Below are 16,976 nucleotides of genomic sequence, written 5' to 3'. Positions count from 1 at the left end.
AACCTTTAGCTTTGTCTTAATTTCACAATTTATTTACAATTTACTATCATGTGTAAGTTAACCATTCATGTTGAAGGTAAATATTTTTGAACATATTTTAATCGGTTTGATTTTATTTTTCACCTGAAAATATTCATTTCTCAATGGGTTTTTCAAAAGACGCGGGACTTCGATGGTAACACTGAGCATCTCCATTCAAGTCTCCAGGTAACCCCCAGCCCCTTAAATCAGCTAAGGTGAAAGAGAGAGAAGATAAATTCATTTTTATATACATTTTATTCGATTTTTTGACAATTTAATTTGATTGTTTTTTCAACAATTTATTAACTCTTAACTTTAATTTATAGAAAAGCTACTTCATCCTTATCATCTTCTCTCTCTTTCTCCCCTTTCCCTTTAACTCCCTCTTCTTCTCTTTCTTTCCACTCTCACTTTTTCTCTTTCTTTTTTATCATCTCTTTCCTTTTCTTCTTTCTATCAATTTCTTCTCTATCTATATATTTCTCTCTCTCTTTCTCACTCTATCTATCTGTCTCTCCCTGTCTCTCCTTGTCAGTTCTTTCAGATTCAGTCTCCTTTTAATCTACCTTCGCCTTTTTTTCTGTGTTTATCAATTTCAACCATTTCAACACTTCTCACCAAAAATCACTACTTTTACAGCTACTTCGGCTGCTCCTTGTTTTGTGTTGCCTCTTATTTTGTTTGCAAAAGCATCTCTGGTCTCTGCACTTTTCCTTGTTTTATATATATACATATATATTCATCATCATCTATACACATCCACCATACTCAGCACATCTAACCATCCAAAAAACATCTTTAGTGAATTAACTGATTGATCTACTCTATTGGAAGCTGGAACCGCCTCATCTAACAAGCCAAAATTGGATCCATCTTTTCCAGAATGGCCTGCTGTCTATCAGAGGAGGCCAAGGAACAACGTAGGATTAACCAAGAAATCGAAAGGCAGCTAAGAAAAGACAAAAGGGATGCCAGACGCGAATTAAAGTTATTGCTTTTAGGAACCGGAGAATCTGGTAAAAGCACCTTTATCAAGCAAATGAGAATTATCCATGGAAGTGGATATTCAGATGAAGACAAGAGAGGATTTATTAAACTTGTCTTCCAAAACATTTTCATGGCTATACAAAGCATGATAAAAGCCATGGATATGCTAGGTATATCTTATAAGGATATAAAAAACAAAGTAAGTTATCAGTGAAATTTCGAAAGGATGATTCATATTCGTCTGTGTATTTGTGTATGTTTCTCATTTCAATGCCACTAGTGCACCATCTACTACCATCTAATGTTGTGCTTCTGCTAATCATCAACTCAACTAATTAAATATCAATCTAGTTACCCATTCCTAAGATCTCGAAGATCACATCATAACATCATCAACCTTTACTAAAAATTTCAATGGTCAAGAGAGGATCAGTCTGATTCAATTAACCTAGTAAAGTGAAGCGAGGAGAATGAAAAAATTTTCATTCATTGATGTGATATGCTAAGATAAAAGGTGGATGAAGAGGAGGTAGAGATAGAAAAAAATAAGATGAAGAAAAGAGGAATGAGAAGTTGCACTATGGACCTTCAGATAGATTCTGTCTTTATTTCCACAGATAACAAAATGTTTTATGAATATGCTTTTCTAAATTCTCTGTTTCTCTTTACTACTCTGCTTCTTTTTTAGGAAAATGCCGAATTGGTTCGGTCAGTGGACTATGAAACAGTTACATCATTTGAACCCCCTTTTGTCGAAGCCATCAAAAGTTTATGGGCTGATCCTGGTATCCAGGAATGTTATGACAGGAGACGAGAGTATCAATTAACAGACTCTGCCAAATAGTAAGTCAAAATCGACCTATCAAGTAGAATAATTTTGCTAATCGTACTTCCTATTTCACTATTTTTCTTTAATTTCTCCTCTAGCTATCTAAGCGATATTGATAGAATCGCCTCTCCAGAATATTTACCCACCCAGCAGGATATTCTCCGAGTTAGAGTACCAACTACAGGTATCATTGAATACCCATTCGATTTAGATTCTATCATTTTTAGGTGAGTATATTAAATCAATTCCCTGTTTGATCAGTTACAACTCGAAAATCAGAGGTTAATGATAACTGAACCACAGAAAAACGTTATCTCAGTTTTTCTAGTCTGAATATTTGTCAAAGCTTACTCGTTTCTTAGGAAATATTTAAAATGATTGTTTTCTAATTTTTTTCTCTATCTTTTCATGACTCATTTCTCATCTTTAAACAGGATGGTAGACGTAGGTGGTCAAAGGTCCGAGAGACGAAAATGGATCCATTGTTTCGAAAACGTAACCTCAATTATTTTTCTGGTTGCCTTATCCGAGTACGACCAGATTCTATTCGAGTCAGATAACGAGGTGGTTAGCATCTTTACTTATTTTCACTTTCTCCCCATATTAATCTGTACTTTTTGTTCTATCTCTTTCATGTCTCACTGCGGTACAATGTGTTCATAATGGATAAATGTTTCAATTTCAAAATCAATCCAATCACGTTTGGTTTCAACTCCATGGTTTATATCGCTTGCCTTCAATAGAATCGTATGGAAGAAAGTAAAGCGTTATTTAAAACAATAATAACGTACCCGTGGTTCCAGAATTCGTCAGTAATTCTATTTCTAAACAAAAAAGACCTGTTAGATGAAAAGATAATGCATTCACATCTCGTCGACTATTTTCCAGAATACGATGGTAAGCAAATTGTTTCAATAACCTCATTAGAATTGTAGATTTCACTGTGCATTTATCCACTGTCCTGCCTTCTTCCTTGACCACAAATTTATGCATCTATGTGTATCCCCATATATATATCTATCTCTGTGTCTCTCTTTCTCTCTCCCTCTCTTCGTCTATCTATTTTTTTTCCTCCTTTCGTAAACTCATTGATAAACTCACTACTATCTCTTCATATGTGTTGTGAACAATTTTAATGGCTTGAACACAGCAATAGCACTCACAGATTAATTAATAGATTGAATCATTAGCGTAATTTTTAGTTTGTTTCTCAATTTTAGTCTCTTTCTTTGGCTATTGTATTTACTAACATTCCTCACTCATTCATTCAATAGTTCATTCATATATCTCTTCCCATTCTCTCACACTCTCTCATTTTCTTATTCACACTTTCTTATTCTCTTTCTTATTTTATTTCTCTTTCTTTCTCAATCTTTGTTATCTCATGTTTTCTTCTTTCTTGCCATTTTCTTGATTATCCCTTGTTCATTATCACTGGTCCTCAATCCTTGGCTAAATCAGCCCAGTTCCTCTTATCTAACCTTCTTCCCATGGCTCTATGCTCCTTTATTTTTCTATCATCTATTCCTTTCCCCATTTTATTGCTCACTTTCTTTTTCATTCTCGTCCCTGGTGTCTCCCTCATTCTACTCGCGATTTTCATGCTTCCTCTTTCTTTCTAGAGGTAGTTTTGCCATGTCTAACTACCTCTTTATTGCGCGTGATAGTATCGGTGAGAACTTAGATTCAAGCATTAGAGTTAGAGAGCCACCACCCAATATTTTTGGGTCAATCTATCATGCACTCTGAACAATTTCATGTATTAAATTAGTAAATTTTCTTGTTACTTCATTTCAATTATTTTATTAATCATCATAATTTTCTTGTCTTTAATTTACAGGCCCAAAGAAAGATGCAATTCATGCGCGGGAGTTCATTCTGAAAATGTTCGTCGATTTGAACCCCGACAGCGAAAAGATAATTTACTCTCATTTCACATGTGCCACGGGTATGTACATTCAAATGTACTTCACTTAATAATTTAATCTAATCAAATTTTTTTTCTCAATTTTTTATTTAGACACGGAGAACATTCGTTTCGTGTTTGCTGCGGTAAAAGACACTATATTGCAGCTAAACTTAAAAGAATACAATTTGGTGTAGCCAGTATTACAAATTTCTTCCTTTTTCCATTAAATAAGAATTTAATAAATACCATTCTGTTTCAAACATCCAGGACTTATATCAAGTCCAACAGGTTTCATGTTTTTTCGACCAATCAAGTTTAAAGCTCAGGACTACGATAGACTAAAGATTCAGTTGTCAACAAATTGATACTATCTACTTCAGTTATTGGCATGGTTTACTATTTATGAGATTGCTGCTCAATTAATGAAATTGAAAATATTTTCAAAAGGATGAATAATCAATTCAATCATGAGGCGGGAGCATTCTTTTTGGAATAGGTTCACCTAAAAAAGGATAAATTTGAGTTACAACAAAATAATATCGGTTGATATTTCAAAGTACATCAGTTTTAACTTGAACGATTTTTTTGGTCAGCTAAGGCTATGACACTTCCGATGTCATAATAAGTTATTACTCCTCCATTTCTTTCAATGGCAATATTACAATATTAACCTGAGAGCTGATTAAATCTAAACCAGGGTCGGTTAGTTGCACACAATGATTATCAGATGAAATTTGAGCATCTAAAAATTGAACTAACAAGGTAAGCTCCCCAAGTCATCTCAACCGATTTCAATGATTAGTGTGACATTCAATTCGGATTAGCAAATGAAGAGAGCGTTCGAAAAATGCCATTGTTCATCGGAATACATAGATCAATGAGATAAGATGATATTCGCATATTGTGATTATCCTTTTTATTTCACTAATTTGTTTTTTATCCGCATTACCTTACTAACATATAGAAACCTTGATTTTTGACTCTGCTTTTCTTTTTTAATTTACTAACCGAAAGATTCGAAGGAATTAAATGCATGTACTCATTAAACCTAATATTTCTATGGTAAAAGATCGATCTGCATTCGGATGACTTGAGGTATTTCCCTTTTAAGATCAATGGGTTGATCTGGATCAAGATTTTGGTACAAATAGCACTTTGACGGTAAGAATAAACGAGAACCCGTAAGCTCTCTTTTTCCCTTTCAAAGTATCAGCTTGATGAGTCGATCCTCAAACTGATGAAGATAATCGAATTCAATTAACTTATTTAAGTCTTGATTTGTTTAGATAATTCCATGTCCAACTATGTTAGTTCAGATTAAATGAGATAGAACTGTCGTAGATTATGTTATTTGTTAGCGCTGGTACTTTTATTTAAGTTAACTGAGACTGAAAGTGAAAAGTGATCTCAATGGTTCTTGTTCATCTTTATCAGGCATTCACTTTATTCAGGCTCGAATGACATTGATCATACAAAAGATTACACAAAATTGATTGAATAGTGCCAATATCTGCAAAACATTACCTCAAATTGAAATTTTTGTATTTTTAATAGACAACGTTCCAGAATAAATGTGTTTTACTCAAAAGTTAATATATCAATATTATGATTTAATATCATGATTATCTTTCCCTGTAAGATTCTTTTCTGTTATTATAATTGTAATACGCGATTTCCATGTAAACATATAGTTCACTACAAGACAATGAAAATTTTTCCTGTCAATATTTGTGGATTTTCATGCAAAAAAAGCTATTCTTTGCTATTCGAAAGTTGCCGAAGTTTTTGTTTCAAAAGATGTTAATGAATACCAGTTGAAACAGTTATATTTCCGTTCCATTTTTGGGATCCAATGTGAATCTTTTGGAATTATTTAACAGACAACAAATTTAAATAAATGGAACAATAGAAATGGAATTGGCCAGTGAGAAAAAATCAAACCGAAAAATACAAAAGATTTACAATCAAAGTGTTGACGTATTCAAAAAACAATTGGAGAAAAAACACATTCATTTGGAGACTCTGGTACTGGCACTTGTGGCATGTACTTAATGGATTCTGGCTTTAGAGCATAGACTGTTCATTAACAGTTTTACAGCGATTAATTTCACTGATGGCTACAATCCTTTGGTTTTCAGAGAACTCAGTTCGATACAAATTTTGCTGATTTAAAATATTTGAATGAATTTAAAGATAGCGCAAATGAATTTATTGGAGAAAAATCTGTCGATGTTTCTGTTGTTGGCACAGTTGTTTGGATAAAAGTTTATAAAGATTCTTTGCAATTGGACCAATGAAAGGATAAGATAGATAAATTGTTGCAAATGGATTACCAATAAAACTTGCAAGGCAAATAATCGTCATACCAGAAACCGATTTCACTGACAATTGTGAAGGGATGTCATTCGGGAGAGCATTTTAAGGCTTGAAAAACCGTGTTGTACTTTTTCTGGAAATTGTGTTGTTCCTGAGATATTTGGGTTTGCAATTCGAGCATTTTACGATTACTTCTCTTGTTGAAAAGATCAATCAAATTTGTTACATTAAATTCATCATGTATCAAATTCAAAATCATTGCAGCTGTTTAAAAACGATTTAAAAAATTATTTTTTAAAAAAGAGAGTTATTTTTAATTCAGTAAAATAAAATGTCATGTAAATTTACTAATCAAAAGAACTCAGAACTTAAAATTCAGAAGATATTGTAAAATGATTCATAAAAATTTAATGTAATGTAATAACATCGAAAATATGGCTCGATATATCGAAACAACAATTGTAGAGGTTGGTTACCAAGCCACTCAGCCATACTAAAGCTTTTAATCAGCATTATGTGTTTTGATTGTTAAAATTTGATTCATTTTAAGACAATTGTTTGTTATTAGATTTTGAATTGTGTTTTTCTGATCGATTTTTAAGTCTCATTTCTTGGGTTTATCCTGTTGGTATCACAAATAGAGTTGTTCTAAGCTGTTTACAATATGGGTTCTCATTGTAACATTACCGGTTCGTTAACAGCTTCTCTACATCCATTAGTCATAATGAATATTTCGGAACATTGGACTCGACTGAAGGCGCAAAATAGTGAAGAACAGCAGGTAGTTGGTGCTTTGATTGGTAAACAAGAAGGCAGAAATATTGAAATTATGAATTCATTCGAGCTGCTTTTTGATCGTGTTGAAATGGAGATCATTATTGACAAAACATACTACCTTCAGAAAGAAAATCAGTTTAAACAAGTTTTCCCTGATCTTGATTTTCTTGGCTGGTATACAACCGGAGATACTCCTGATGATTCCGATATTAAAGTACATCAACAAATTTGTGAAATCAACGAGTCTCCAGTCTTATTGAAGCTTAACCCATATGTATGTTGTCTTTTATTTTTATTAATATCTTCTATTTATTTGCTTAAATTCATGAAAATCTTTATTCTTTCCAGAGTCGTCATACAAAATTACCTGTTAAAATGTTCGAAACAATTATTGATATTGTTAGTGGGGAACCTAAAATGCTATTTGTTGACTTAAGTTATGCTATCAAAACAGAAGAAGCAGAAAGAATCGGTCTTGATCATGTTGCAAAACTTTCAGCTACTCCTCAGGTTTGTTTTCATCATATTAATATCTTTCATTTATTATCTGAATGGCAACCTAACTATCTATTCTTTATTTTTCAACCTTTCACAGGGTTCTGATTCTCATAGCTCAGTTATCTCAGAGCATCTTGGTTGCCAATTGAATGCTGTCAAAATGCTACGAGATCGTATTAACTTGGTTTTAGCGTATGTAAAGGACACCCAAAAAGGAGACATCCCATGGAACGACGAGATACTCAGAGAAGCTCACAACCTTTGTTACAGACTACCTGTAATCAATAACGGAGCTTATTCTGAACAATTTTACAACCAATGCAATGACGTTGCTCTGATTACTTACCTGAGTACACTGACCAAAGCTTCCAACACTCTCAACCAATTTGTCAATAAGTTTAACATTCTCTATGATCGCCAAGGAATGGGTCGAAGGATACGAGCTTTATTCATGTAGAAGAAGAAAATAGACCTGAACATTTAAGCCGTCTTTGCTACATCATAACATCACAAACATAAAAATGACAAGAGTTTTATTCAGTTCCAAATTTGCTTCAATTTCTAGACAAATTTTCAATGTATAAATAACTTACATTGATAAATTCCTGCCTATAAAATAACTTACTTTGATAAAATTAATTTTGTCAATTGTATTCACGTATTTGGTATTATGTGGAAAAAATTACACTATTTTATTGTAAAACATGAAAATTGTATGAAAATTGATGCAATACAAAAGTATTGATTGCCATTAAAAATAAAGAAAATTAGTAATAACTCCACTATTGAGAGATTTTATTCATAAGCAATTTAACAAGTCAAGTCTATTCATGATTTTAATGTTTTCATACCATTTTCTTCCATTTGTAATCTTTCATTCTAATAATGAGCTTCTCATTCCAGTTTCAAACTTCCGCGACTTATATCGAGTCAAGGTTTCATGTTTGTTCAGAAAATAGAAGCTCAAAACTCTTTCAGACTACAATACAAGACATAAGATCTAGTTGCCGACCTATTGATGAGATCTAACCCAGTTATCGACATAGTTTGCTTTCTATGTAAAGATGATGACTAATTACTATAAAATTCTTTCCAAGCTACATCAACTGGTTTCAGAATTTCTTTATCTTTCAAATTCACCACCCATCCAGGTTCTGATCCGAAGAAAAGTTTAGGTATAGAAATTTAATGGCAGGGGAAGTATTAATACATTGGAATTTTATTTCAATACTCAAATAGGTTATATTTTGATATACATAATATTTTTATATAATTATTGCACTTAAGCACTTTTGGTGGATTTAGGTTGAACTGCTTCCAATTTGATTTTACCAAATTGATCACCGACAATTGGGTGTTGGATTCTGAAAATAAAAGTGATAATTTTAGTAAATAGTATAACGAGTTTGATTTGAAATCAATTGTTGGGGTTAACTTACTTGACTGAAGCTTCTAAGCTTTTAGGCTTTTGTACTTTCACTGTAACTTTTTCTTTGATTTTGATGTCTGTTGGACTAATAGTGATTTTGGATACAGCTTTGTTTAAAGTTGCTTTACCAACAGCTATACTTCTGGATTTGAATTCAGAAGCAACTTCTCCAATTTTCTTGCTAATCACAACCTTTTGTTTAGCTAAAGCTTTACCAACTTGAGCACCTTTAACAGCACCAGCTTTAGCACCCATCATAGCACCGATAGGAGCACCGACAGCAGCACCAATACCAGCTGAAGCAGAACTCTTGGCAACTGGGAGTAAATGTCCAACAGCTTTTGGTAAAAGAAAAGAAAAATTGACAATTAAAAATAAATCGACTTTAAAGAGTCTGGATCAAACATACCTGATGAAGCAATCTTGATGAGACGAGGATCAATTTTAAATTGTTTTGGTTTAGCTTCTACAATAGAATCGGCAATAACAAAATCTTCCTCACTTTCCTTACGTTTGAATAAACCCTTGAAAGGATTTCCTGGTAAATATGACTTGAGTTTAGATGAAAATCCTTTAACCTTTCCATAGCCAGGAATAACTTCAGTGTATGGAACCTCCTGTAACATGGTAGATCCAAGTACATTTGATGGTACAACAAAGTCTTGAGGAAGAAATTGTGCGGCATTAGATGAGTCAACAACTAGACCATCATTGGAGACTAGTTGACTACCATCAATAGAAGCACCAGAAACTAATGGTGTACCTTCAACAGAAGCACCAGAGATGTGGGGAACACCACTAAAAAGGTTACCAAGAGAAGAACCAGAAAAGGACGAAGCAAAGGTAGGGAAAGCATTTGAAGTTGGGTTGACTGACAGGAAGGTGAGAGCAAGAATATGGAAAACTAAATTTGAAGACATTTTGGATGGAAGATGTGAATTGTTTTCAAGAAAACTAGAAACAACAGAAAATGAATTTAGAAAGTTTAAACGACAAGAGAACGTCTATGACTCGAAAACTCAACTGTTGAAGAAATCACTTTCACTGACCTTTTTATAGTTGGAAAGCTGACATCTAAACCTATGGTCACTAGGCAAATGATTTTAAAGCTATGAATCATTGCCCGACGGTTTGTGAGCAAGTACTTCGCACGAAGCCAGAAGATTAGGATTAAGCCTCAGAGGGTTTTTGAAGTTGGACCCAACGTTTTATTTAAATTTTGAATGCTTAAATCCTACAAAGATTATTTCTTTAGAGCTTAAAGATTTAGTAAATTCATACTTATTTTTGCAACAATATTAAAATATATCAATCAATTTTCCAAGAATATTTTGAGTTACTCTGATAATCCCAAATTAAGATTCAAGTTTAGCTGAAAGTGTTAAAAGTCGAAGGGAATCAGCTCATGATGATCAGTGATCACTCTCTCTAATAGCAAGTCGCCATAGTACATCGATATAAACCTGCCCATAGAATAAATTATCTGATTGAAGTCATTTCAGGAATAGATTCCGTGTAATTTTAAATGGAAGAATTTGAAATAACGAATTACATTATTTTATTGTAAAATACGCAAACTAAAAGTGAAAATTGATGAGGTACAAAAGTATTGATTAACATTAAAAACAATGAAAATTAATAAAACCGTCAAACAATTGAAAAATTTTACAATTCAAAAAAATTAACAAACATGATCACAAAAATTGATCGTTGGATTTAAGTTCTAAATAAAAGCGAAAAATAAATAAACAAATTCAAACATCATTTAAAAACGTATCTGAAGAACCGAGGTAACTTAAGTATCCATGGTAAATCCAAAGAATCCAGTTGAAAGTTTCAGGATTACAAAATCTTGAACACTCTCTAATCATATTTGATGCAAGCTGTTCTCATAGTCGGTAACAGCGATTGCCACTTTTCTTCGAATGTTGTTTACTCGTTCTTCTTGTCGTTTTATTTCATCGTCAGTAATTATTACAGCACCGATTAAAGGTTGTTTAGTATCCAAGTAAGCGCCTGGATTTTTTTCTAAGACAGTTCGACCTGCTGTTTGTCCTGTAATTGGCTTTATATGAAGATGCAAAGCTGTAGCTACACTCCTCAAAGCAGTTTCTGGGCCTACATTTGGTCCAACAGGTTTCATGCTTTTAGGTAAATCGAAGCTTTCATAAAATTCTTGATCGATATTGGTGGCTCTTAAACCTTCTAAGCGTTTCTCCCAAAATACTTGTTTTGGTTTATCCGATGAACTATGTTTTAAATCATTTTTGATTTTGCTATCAGGTTGAGTCTTAATAATGGTAACAGGCTGCTTAAATATAGAAGCAGTTCTTCTGACTGGTATGGCAGATCCTGAATCACATAACTTTACTCCTTTAACTCCATCCAAGGATCCTTTTTGGCTCTTATTTTTACGCAATAAAAGTGAATTAATTTTACCAGTTCGATAATCAAAACTCGTTAGATCAACAGCATCTCCAAGATATTTTGCCAGTTGAGGTTTGCTCCGGAATTTTAATCCATCCGGACTATCAAATGAAAAGGTTTTCAAACAAACGACAAGGTTAAATCCAATTAAACGAAATAATAATTAAACGAAAGTGTTCGTCAAATTTTTTGACAATAAAGAATATTAAATTGTAAATATTTACCTGTAGTAATAGACCTCTGTTTTACCAGTTGATAATCCTGTTCTTCGTGTGACTTCTTCACGTTTCCAGCCATCAGGCAGTACTTTACACTCCATTTGATCTAATCTAATGAAACATTTGAACAAATAATTTAGAGATCAGTCTAAAAGTCAAATTTATGGTTCGCGATGTACAGATGTTTGAAAACACTGAAAATATTGAAACACTGGGAATGACATCTGTTGGCGTCGATAAAAAGTAAGCCAGCTCATTGATTTCTTCAATGTTAAGACTTTTCATTGAATGGCTCTCGATGCAGTCCGATCTAGAGTCTATAATTTAGTAACCATACACTTAAAACAAATTACAAAACATTGAAATTAGTTAATTATTCTAGATTCATCATTAGACGTTTAATAATAGTTTAGTACGAAAATTTGTATACTTTAATTAGCTCTTTAATTTACAAAGAAAAGGCAATTCATACGCGATAATTAATTCTGAAATGATTTCGATTTAAACCTCGACAGCGAAAAGGCAACGAGTTTGATTTGAAATCGATTGTTGAGTTTAACTTACTTGACTGAAGCTTCTAAGCTTTTAGGCTTTTGTACTTTCACTGTAACTTTTTCTTTGATTTTGATGTCTGTTGGACTAATAGTGATTTTGGAAACAGCTTTGTTTAAAGTTGCTTTACCAACAGCTATACTTCTGGATTTGAATTCAGAAGCAACTTCTCCAATTTTCTTGCTTATCACAACCTTTTGTTTAGCTAAAGCTTTACCAACTTGAGCACCTTTAACAGCACCAGCTTTAGCACCCATCATAGCACCGATAGGAGCACCGACAGCAGCACCAATACCAGCAGAAGCAGAACTCTTGGCAACTGGGAGTAAATGTCCAACAGCTTTTGAAAAAAGAAAAGAAAAATTGACAGTTAGAAATAAATCGACTTTCAAGAGTCTGGATCAAACATACCTGATGAAGCAATCTTGATGAGACGAGGATCAATTTTAAATTGTTTTGGTTCAGCTTCTACGATAGAATCGGCAATAATAAAATCTTCCTCACTTTCCTTACGTTTGAATAAACCCTTGAAAGGATTTCCTGGTAAATATGACTTGAGTTTAGATGAAAATCCTTTAACCTTTCCATAACCAGGAATAACTTCAGTGTATGGAACCTCCTGTAACATGGTGGATCCAAGTACATTTGATGGTACAACAAAGTCTTGAGGAAGGAATTGTGCGGCATTAGATGAATCTACAACTAGATCAGCATTGGAGACTAGTTGACTACCATCAATAGAAGCACCAGAAACTAATGGTGTACCTTCAAAGATGTGGAATATCACTAAAAGAAGTACCAGAGAAGGACGAAGCAAAGGCAATTATACTCCGTTATCATTAGGTATTTAATAATAGTTTAGCATGAAAATTTGTGTACTTTAATTAAGTCTTTAATTTACAAAGAAAAAGGCAATTTATACTTGGTAGTTTATTCTGAAATGATCTCGATGCAAACCTCGATAGCGAAAAGGCAATAAACAGCATTCTGTTTCAAACTTCCGCGACTTATATCGAGTCCAGAAGGTTTCATGTTTGTTCAGCAAATAGAAGCTCAAAACTCTTTACAGACTACAATAGAAGACATTAAGATCAAGTTGCCGACCTATTGATGAGATCTAACCCAGTTATCGACATAGTTTGCTTTCTATGTAAAGATGATGACTAATTGTTATAAAATTCTTTCCAAGCTACATCAACTGGTTTCAGAATTTCTTTATCTTTCAAATTCACCACCCATCCAGGTTCTAATCCGAAGAAAACTTGTCGCGGATCTTTTCGAAGGGATAGCATCTTGAACTGGAAATTGAGAAAGATGAAATTTAAATTATTTCAAAAAGATGGATAATTTTATTAGTATAATAAACTAACCTTGGGATCTTTTGTTAAATCAGGTAAAGTATATCCGTATTTTTGAGCCAATTTCAATCTTTCTTTTGCTATTTCTTCTGGATCTGCAAGATATCCTCGATTCTTAGGATTTATATAGTAATCGATACAATCAGGAGGCGGGAGCAATCTTTTTGGAATAGGTTCACCTAAAAAAGAATAAATTTAAGTTACAAAAAATGATATAAGTTAATATATGAATGAAAATTATTCTTACCTTTAGCAAAAAATTTTTTTGGATCAGTTAAGGCGATGACACTTCCAATGTCATAATAAGCTGTAGTTATTACTCCTCCATTTCTTTCAATAGCAGCAATAACTTGTTCACTTGCATATTGAACCTCAATATTAATCTGAGAGCTGAATAAATCTAAACCAGGATCGGTTAATTGCACACCATTATGATTATCAGATGGATTCAATCTAAAATTTGAGCATCTACAAATTGAAGTAAGATCAATGGGTTCATTAGGGTCAAGATTTCCAAGATCAATAGAAAGTTGAATTGAATAGAGCGAAAAATGTGGGTATTGTCTTCGATGTCTGCAGAAGAAAAGAGAAATAATATTAGGACTAAATTGTCTGGTTATGATGAAAAATATTAACTTACAATACATCTTTATAATAATTAGTGACAGGAACTTTCATAAACCATAAAGACGACGATTTAGGATCATTTACAAAGCCTGCCGGTGGAAATAATTGATATTGTGTATAGTGTTTATTTGGATAATGAAGTCTTCCTCCACGAGCATATTGTCCTCTGGGATAGATTCTCTATAGAAATCAGAGAACAACAATTAAAGATTAGAAATTTGCATCAAATTAAGGGATAAAAACAGAAAAATAAATGATAGTCATACCCTTCGAGGGTGAATTGGAGACGTCAAAGAGTTTTTAGCTGTAACTCTTGGCATATAGCGCAAAATATGTAGAGCTTTTTCGGCCACCGAAAACCCCATTTTAAACGAGAAAATTAATAATTAAAAATCAACAATTAACGGGTAAATGATCAGACAAAACACATTAAAGAAATCATAAGTTGTAAATAAAATTTTATGAATTATATCACACATGTTTAAGGTTACCAGGCAACCAGCTTGGTTCCAAGTTGAAACATCTAAACAAGTTGTAAGCTTGAGAAACTTTAACGAGTTTCGTTTTATAATCAATTATTTCATTCCTAAATGAACCCTAATTTCCTAAATTAACAATTGTAACAAATTTTAGATGTAAAACCATACTAATTATCATCTGTTTATATTGTTCTTAGTTTTGTCAGTAAACCAGTGCAGAATACACATTGTATTAAATAAATGAACTTTCCATTCTTTCACCATTATTAGCTTTTTTCATTATTATTTCACCAAGCTAGATTAATCTATATCTATTTCATAGCATTGAAGTTTAAAGAAATAAATTGCTCACATAGTTCAACATTGTGATAATCAACAGGAAATTATTAGTTTACCTTAACTTCAATATGAATTTTGTCAACAGATTTGTTTTTTTAAATCAATTGTAACTGAGTGTAAATGCTTCATGAGTGCAAATCAAACAGTTTATGAAAGCCTTCAGAATGTAAGTAATTCACAAATATAATGAAGAGAGTTGAGGTTGTATTTCCTACAACCTCATGAACAACTGAATTTGATTGTTCATTTGAAAAACCATTCATAAACAGCATCCAAGTAAAGCAAGGGAAGCAATACAATCCGAATCAATCAATCGACATTGATGAATTCAGTAATAGTAAAGTTTTTTTCAATGTTTCTTTCAATTGTTCAGAAAATCTAAATTTAACCTTAACACTGTTTTGATTGGTAACTCAAGCACCTTTTGTTTATAACAATAAGTACAAATCAATCAAAAATAAACTTCAATACTTTCCTTCAATTTCTATTTAATTACAAATTCAATGTTGTTATAAAATGAAAGATTTGCAAAAAACAGTATACAGCTTATTATTATATATAATGTCAACACAAGTTACGGAAAATTACATTGTTTAACCGATTTACCAACAAAATGGATTAGTACATCAACTATCAACCTTGCAATGATTGTAATGGTCGAAAGGATGGGAACAATTGGTTCGAGCATTTTAAGTGTATAAACAAGGAAAAAAATGGTTAATGGGATCTAAAAGGCAATTTCAAAGTTAAATTATTGAGCGATCCAATGGACTTGACGATTCACTTGACTATTGAGGTGATGAGGGTCCAACAATTGTAATACCACAGATTTGAGAGATATGGTAATCCATACAAGCTTGATACAATTGAATTTGAGCGATTCCAGAAGGAAATTGTCCCTCGGCTTCTTTTCGACATTCACCATGTTGACGTAAAATTTGAGGCTAAATGAATACAAAAAAACAAGAAGAAAGTTTAAGTATTGTATTATTACTGCATTCAAAGCTAAAGACTAGAAGACAATAACTTATCATTTATGATTTAGGTAACGAGGATGATAATAATGGTCTTACCTCAACTTCTTGAGACAGTTTCTTGGCTTTTATTTCGCTCTCGGCTTTGTCATATCGATATTTACCATCTTCAGTGAACCAATTTTCAGCATTTAAGGCACATCTGGCTACTTCAGTGCGATGTTTTTCAACCGTTTCTTGGGTCATATTTTCGGGAAGAGCAATTGATTTTAAACAAGAACTAATGATATCTGCTTTAGCCTTTTTGTCACTCTCTACTGGTTCCAGTTGTGGACATTTACCCCAGTTTATTTGAGGTGGTTGAGGTGGACCTTGCAATTGACCAGAGAAGCCACCTTGTCTATTAGGTGTAGCTTGAGGAGCACAGTTACTTGAGTTAACAACTAGAACAATTAAACACAAACTGATTAGGAACATGATGAAAAAACAAAAATCAGTAACAAACTGTTAAAAACAATGTACAAAATGTAACACAAAAGCTGAGTTTGGGTTCTTAGTAAGCTGGTTACTGTTGTCTTGGTTTCGACCGATGATCTAACAGTCAATCGTTGTAAGTTTACCAGAAGAGCTGTTGTTATCTCTCGACCAGACAGCTTTGATTTGAATCAAACTGAAAGCGAATCTATTCGTTATAAATGAAAGCAAAAGTTAATTTTATTTACCTTACAGAGTGAGAAAGTGAGTTTATCATGAGAGAGGGAGAAAGATCTTATGCTGGACGATTGAAAAAGGAGGAGATTTAAGTGCCATGGTGAGAAGAAGATGAATCTGAGGGGGAAATCTAAGTTGTAGTCGTTCTTATTCAAATATTGTAATGTGCATTGTATTGATGTCAAGGAAAATTTTCAATGAATATTAATCTGTCATTTTGATGGATAAAATTTGAATATCACGATATTTTTGCGCTTCTAATTGTGAAGTTTTACTTGATTATTGATCATTGTTTGACTTTTTTATTTGATTATCATCATTATCATTGCTAGATTAGTGTTATTACTGTTCATTTCCCATTTGTTGTTGTTTATTGTCGTTTGGAACAGTAAGGGTTGATGTTTTCAACATTACTTTTGGGATAAAAATGTCAATTATTATGATGACTCTTTGTTGACTATTGTTAAGCCTGGTCCTGTTTATTTGATTAAACAATCCTTTCTCCTTGACATGATTAACGCTCGG

At 32.8% G+C, this 16,976-nt stretch overlaps 6 protein-coding genes across 8 annotated transcripts; 2 read left to right on the top strand and 4 right to left on the bottom strand.

The window, feature by feature from the left end:
• Nucleotides 1-231: 231 nt before the first annotated feature.
• LOC107360534 (guanine nucleotide-binding protein G(q) subunit alpha) lies at nucleotides 232-4,006 on the top strand. 2 transcript variants are annotated; one of them, XM_015927208.3, is made up of 7 exons: nucleotides 232-1,207; nucleotides 1,697-1,851; nucleotides 1,936-2,064; nucleotides 2,272-2,401; nucleotides 2,581-2,734; nucleotides 3,678-3,785; nucleotides 3,858-4,006. In XM_015927208.3, the coding sequence occupies exons 1-7, from the start codon at nucleotides 905-907 to the stop codon at nucleotides 3,938-3,940; spliced, it is 1,062 nt and encodes a 353-aa protein (XP_015782694.1). In that variant the 5' UTR covers nucleotides 232-904; the 3' UTR covers nucleotides 3,941-4,006. The 2 variants fall into 2 exon arrangements, with proteins under 2 accessions (XP_015782694.1, XP_015782693.1); XM_015927207.3 differs by having other exon boundaries at nucleotides 2,272-2,404.
• Nucleotides 4,007-6,564: 2,558 nt separating this feature from the next.
• On the top strand, nucleotides 6,565-8,115 carry CSN6 (COP9 signalosome subunit 6). The gene is made up of 3 exons (XM_015927206.3): nucleotides 6,565-7,113; nucleotides 7,188-7,349; nucleotides 7,435-8,115. Exons 1-3 carry the CDS (start codon nucleotides 6,727-6,729, stop codon nucleotides 7,792-7,794), a joined length of 909 nt encoding a protein of 302 aa, XP_015782692.1. The 5' UTR covers nucleotides 6,565-6,726; the 3' UTR covers nucleotides 7,795-8,115.
• A 423-nt stretch (nucleotides 8,116-8,538) lies between these two features.
• On the bottom strand, nucleotides 8,539-9,903 carry LOC107360530 (uncharacterized). 2 transcript variants are annotated; one of them, XM_089267953.1, is made up of 4 exons: nucleotides 9,816-9,903; nucleotides 9,176-9,720; nucleotides 8,777-9,104; nucleotides 8,539-8,701 (listed from the first exon to the last, which is right to left on the bottom strand). In XM_089267953.1, exons 1-4 carry the CDS (start codon nucleotides 9,884-9,886, stop codon nucleotides 8,620-8,622), a joined length of 1,026 nt encoding a protein of 341 aa, XP_089124079.1. In that variant the 5' UTR covers nucleotides 9,887-9,903; the 3' UTR covers nucleotides 8,539-8,619. The 2 variants fall into 2 exon arrangements, with proteins under 2 accessions (XP_089124079.1, XP_025016174.1); XM_025160406.2 differs by lacking the exon at nucleotides 9,816-9,903 and adding an exon at nucleotides 9,791-9,813.
• A 397-nt stretch (nucleotides 9,904-10,300) lies between these two features.
• LOC107360532 (methyl-CpG-binding domain protein 3-like) lies at nucleotides 10,301-12,737 on the bottom strand. Its single transcript, XM_015927205.3, has 4 exons — nucleotides 12,375-12,737; nucleotides 11,976-12,303; nucleotides 11,418-11,522; nucleotides 10,301-11,294 (listed from the first exon to the last, which is right to left on the bottom strand). Exons 1-4 carry the CDS (start codon nucleotides 12,589-12,591, stop codon nucleotides 10,634-10,636), a joined length of 1,311 nt encoding a protein of 436 aa, XP_015782691.2. The 5' UTR covers nucleotides 12,592-12,737; the 3' UTR covers nucleotides 10,301-10,633.
• An 83-nt stretch (nucleotides 12,738-12,820) lies between these two features.
• Nucleotides 12,821-14,409, bottom strand: mRpL15 (mitochondrial ribosomal protein L15). Its single transcript, XM_015927204.3, has 5 exons — nucleotides 14,215-14,409; nucleotides 13,962-14,128; nucleotides 13,569-13,894; nucleotides 13,334-13,500; nucleotides 12,821-13,261 (listed from the first exon to the last, which is right to left on the bottom strand). Exons 1-5 carry the CDS (start codon nucleotides 14,311-14,313, stop codon nucleotides 13,127-13,129), a joined length of 894 nt encoding a protein of 297 aa, XP_015782690.1. The 5' UTR covers nucleotides 14,314-14,409; the 3' UTR covers nucleotides 12,821-13,126.
• Nucleotides 14,410-15,237: 828 nt separating this feature from the next.
• Nucleotides 15,238-16,392, bottom strand: LOC107360741 (uncharacterized). The gene is made up of 2 exons (XM_015927459.3): nucleotides 15,840-16,392; nucleotides 15,238-15,710 (listed from the first exon to the last, which is right to left on the bottom strand). Exons 1-2 carry the CDS (start codon nucleotides 16,215-16,217, stop codon nucleotides 15,555-15,557), a joined length of 534 nt encoding a protein of 177 aa, XP_015782945.1. The 5' UTR covers nucleotides 16,218-16,392; the 3' UTR covers nucleotides 15,238-15,554.
• Nucleotides 16,393-16,976: the final 584 nt, after the last annotated feature.

This window comes from Tetranychus urticae, chromosome 2 (genome assembly GCF_039701765.1).
Source record: "Tetranychus urticae isolate SD_2017Ah chromosome 2, NJAU_TeUrti_SD_1.0, whole genome shotgun sequence".
Classification (NCBI taxonomy): domain Eukaryota; kingdom Metazoa; phylum Arthropoda; class Arachnida; order Trombidiformes; family Tetranychidae; genus Tetranychus; species Tetranychus urticae.
Note: the sequence above shows the minus strand (reverse complement) of the source record. Positions and strands in the feature narration are given on the sequence as shown.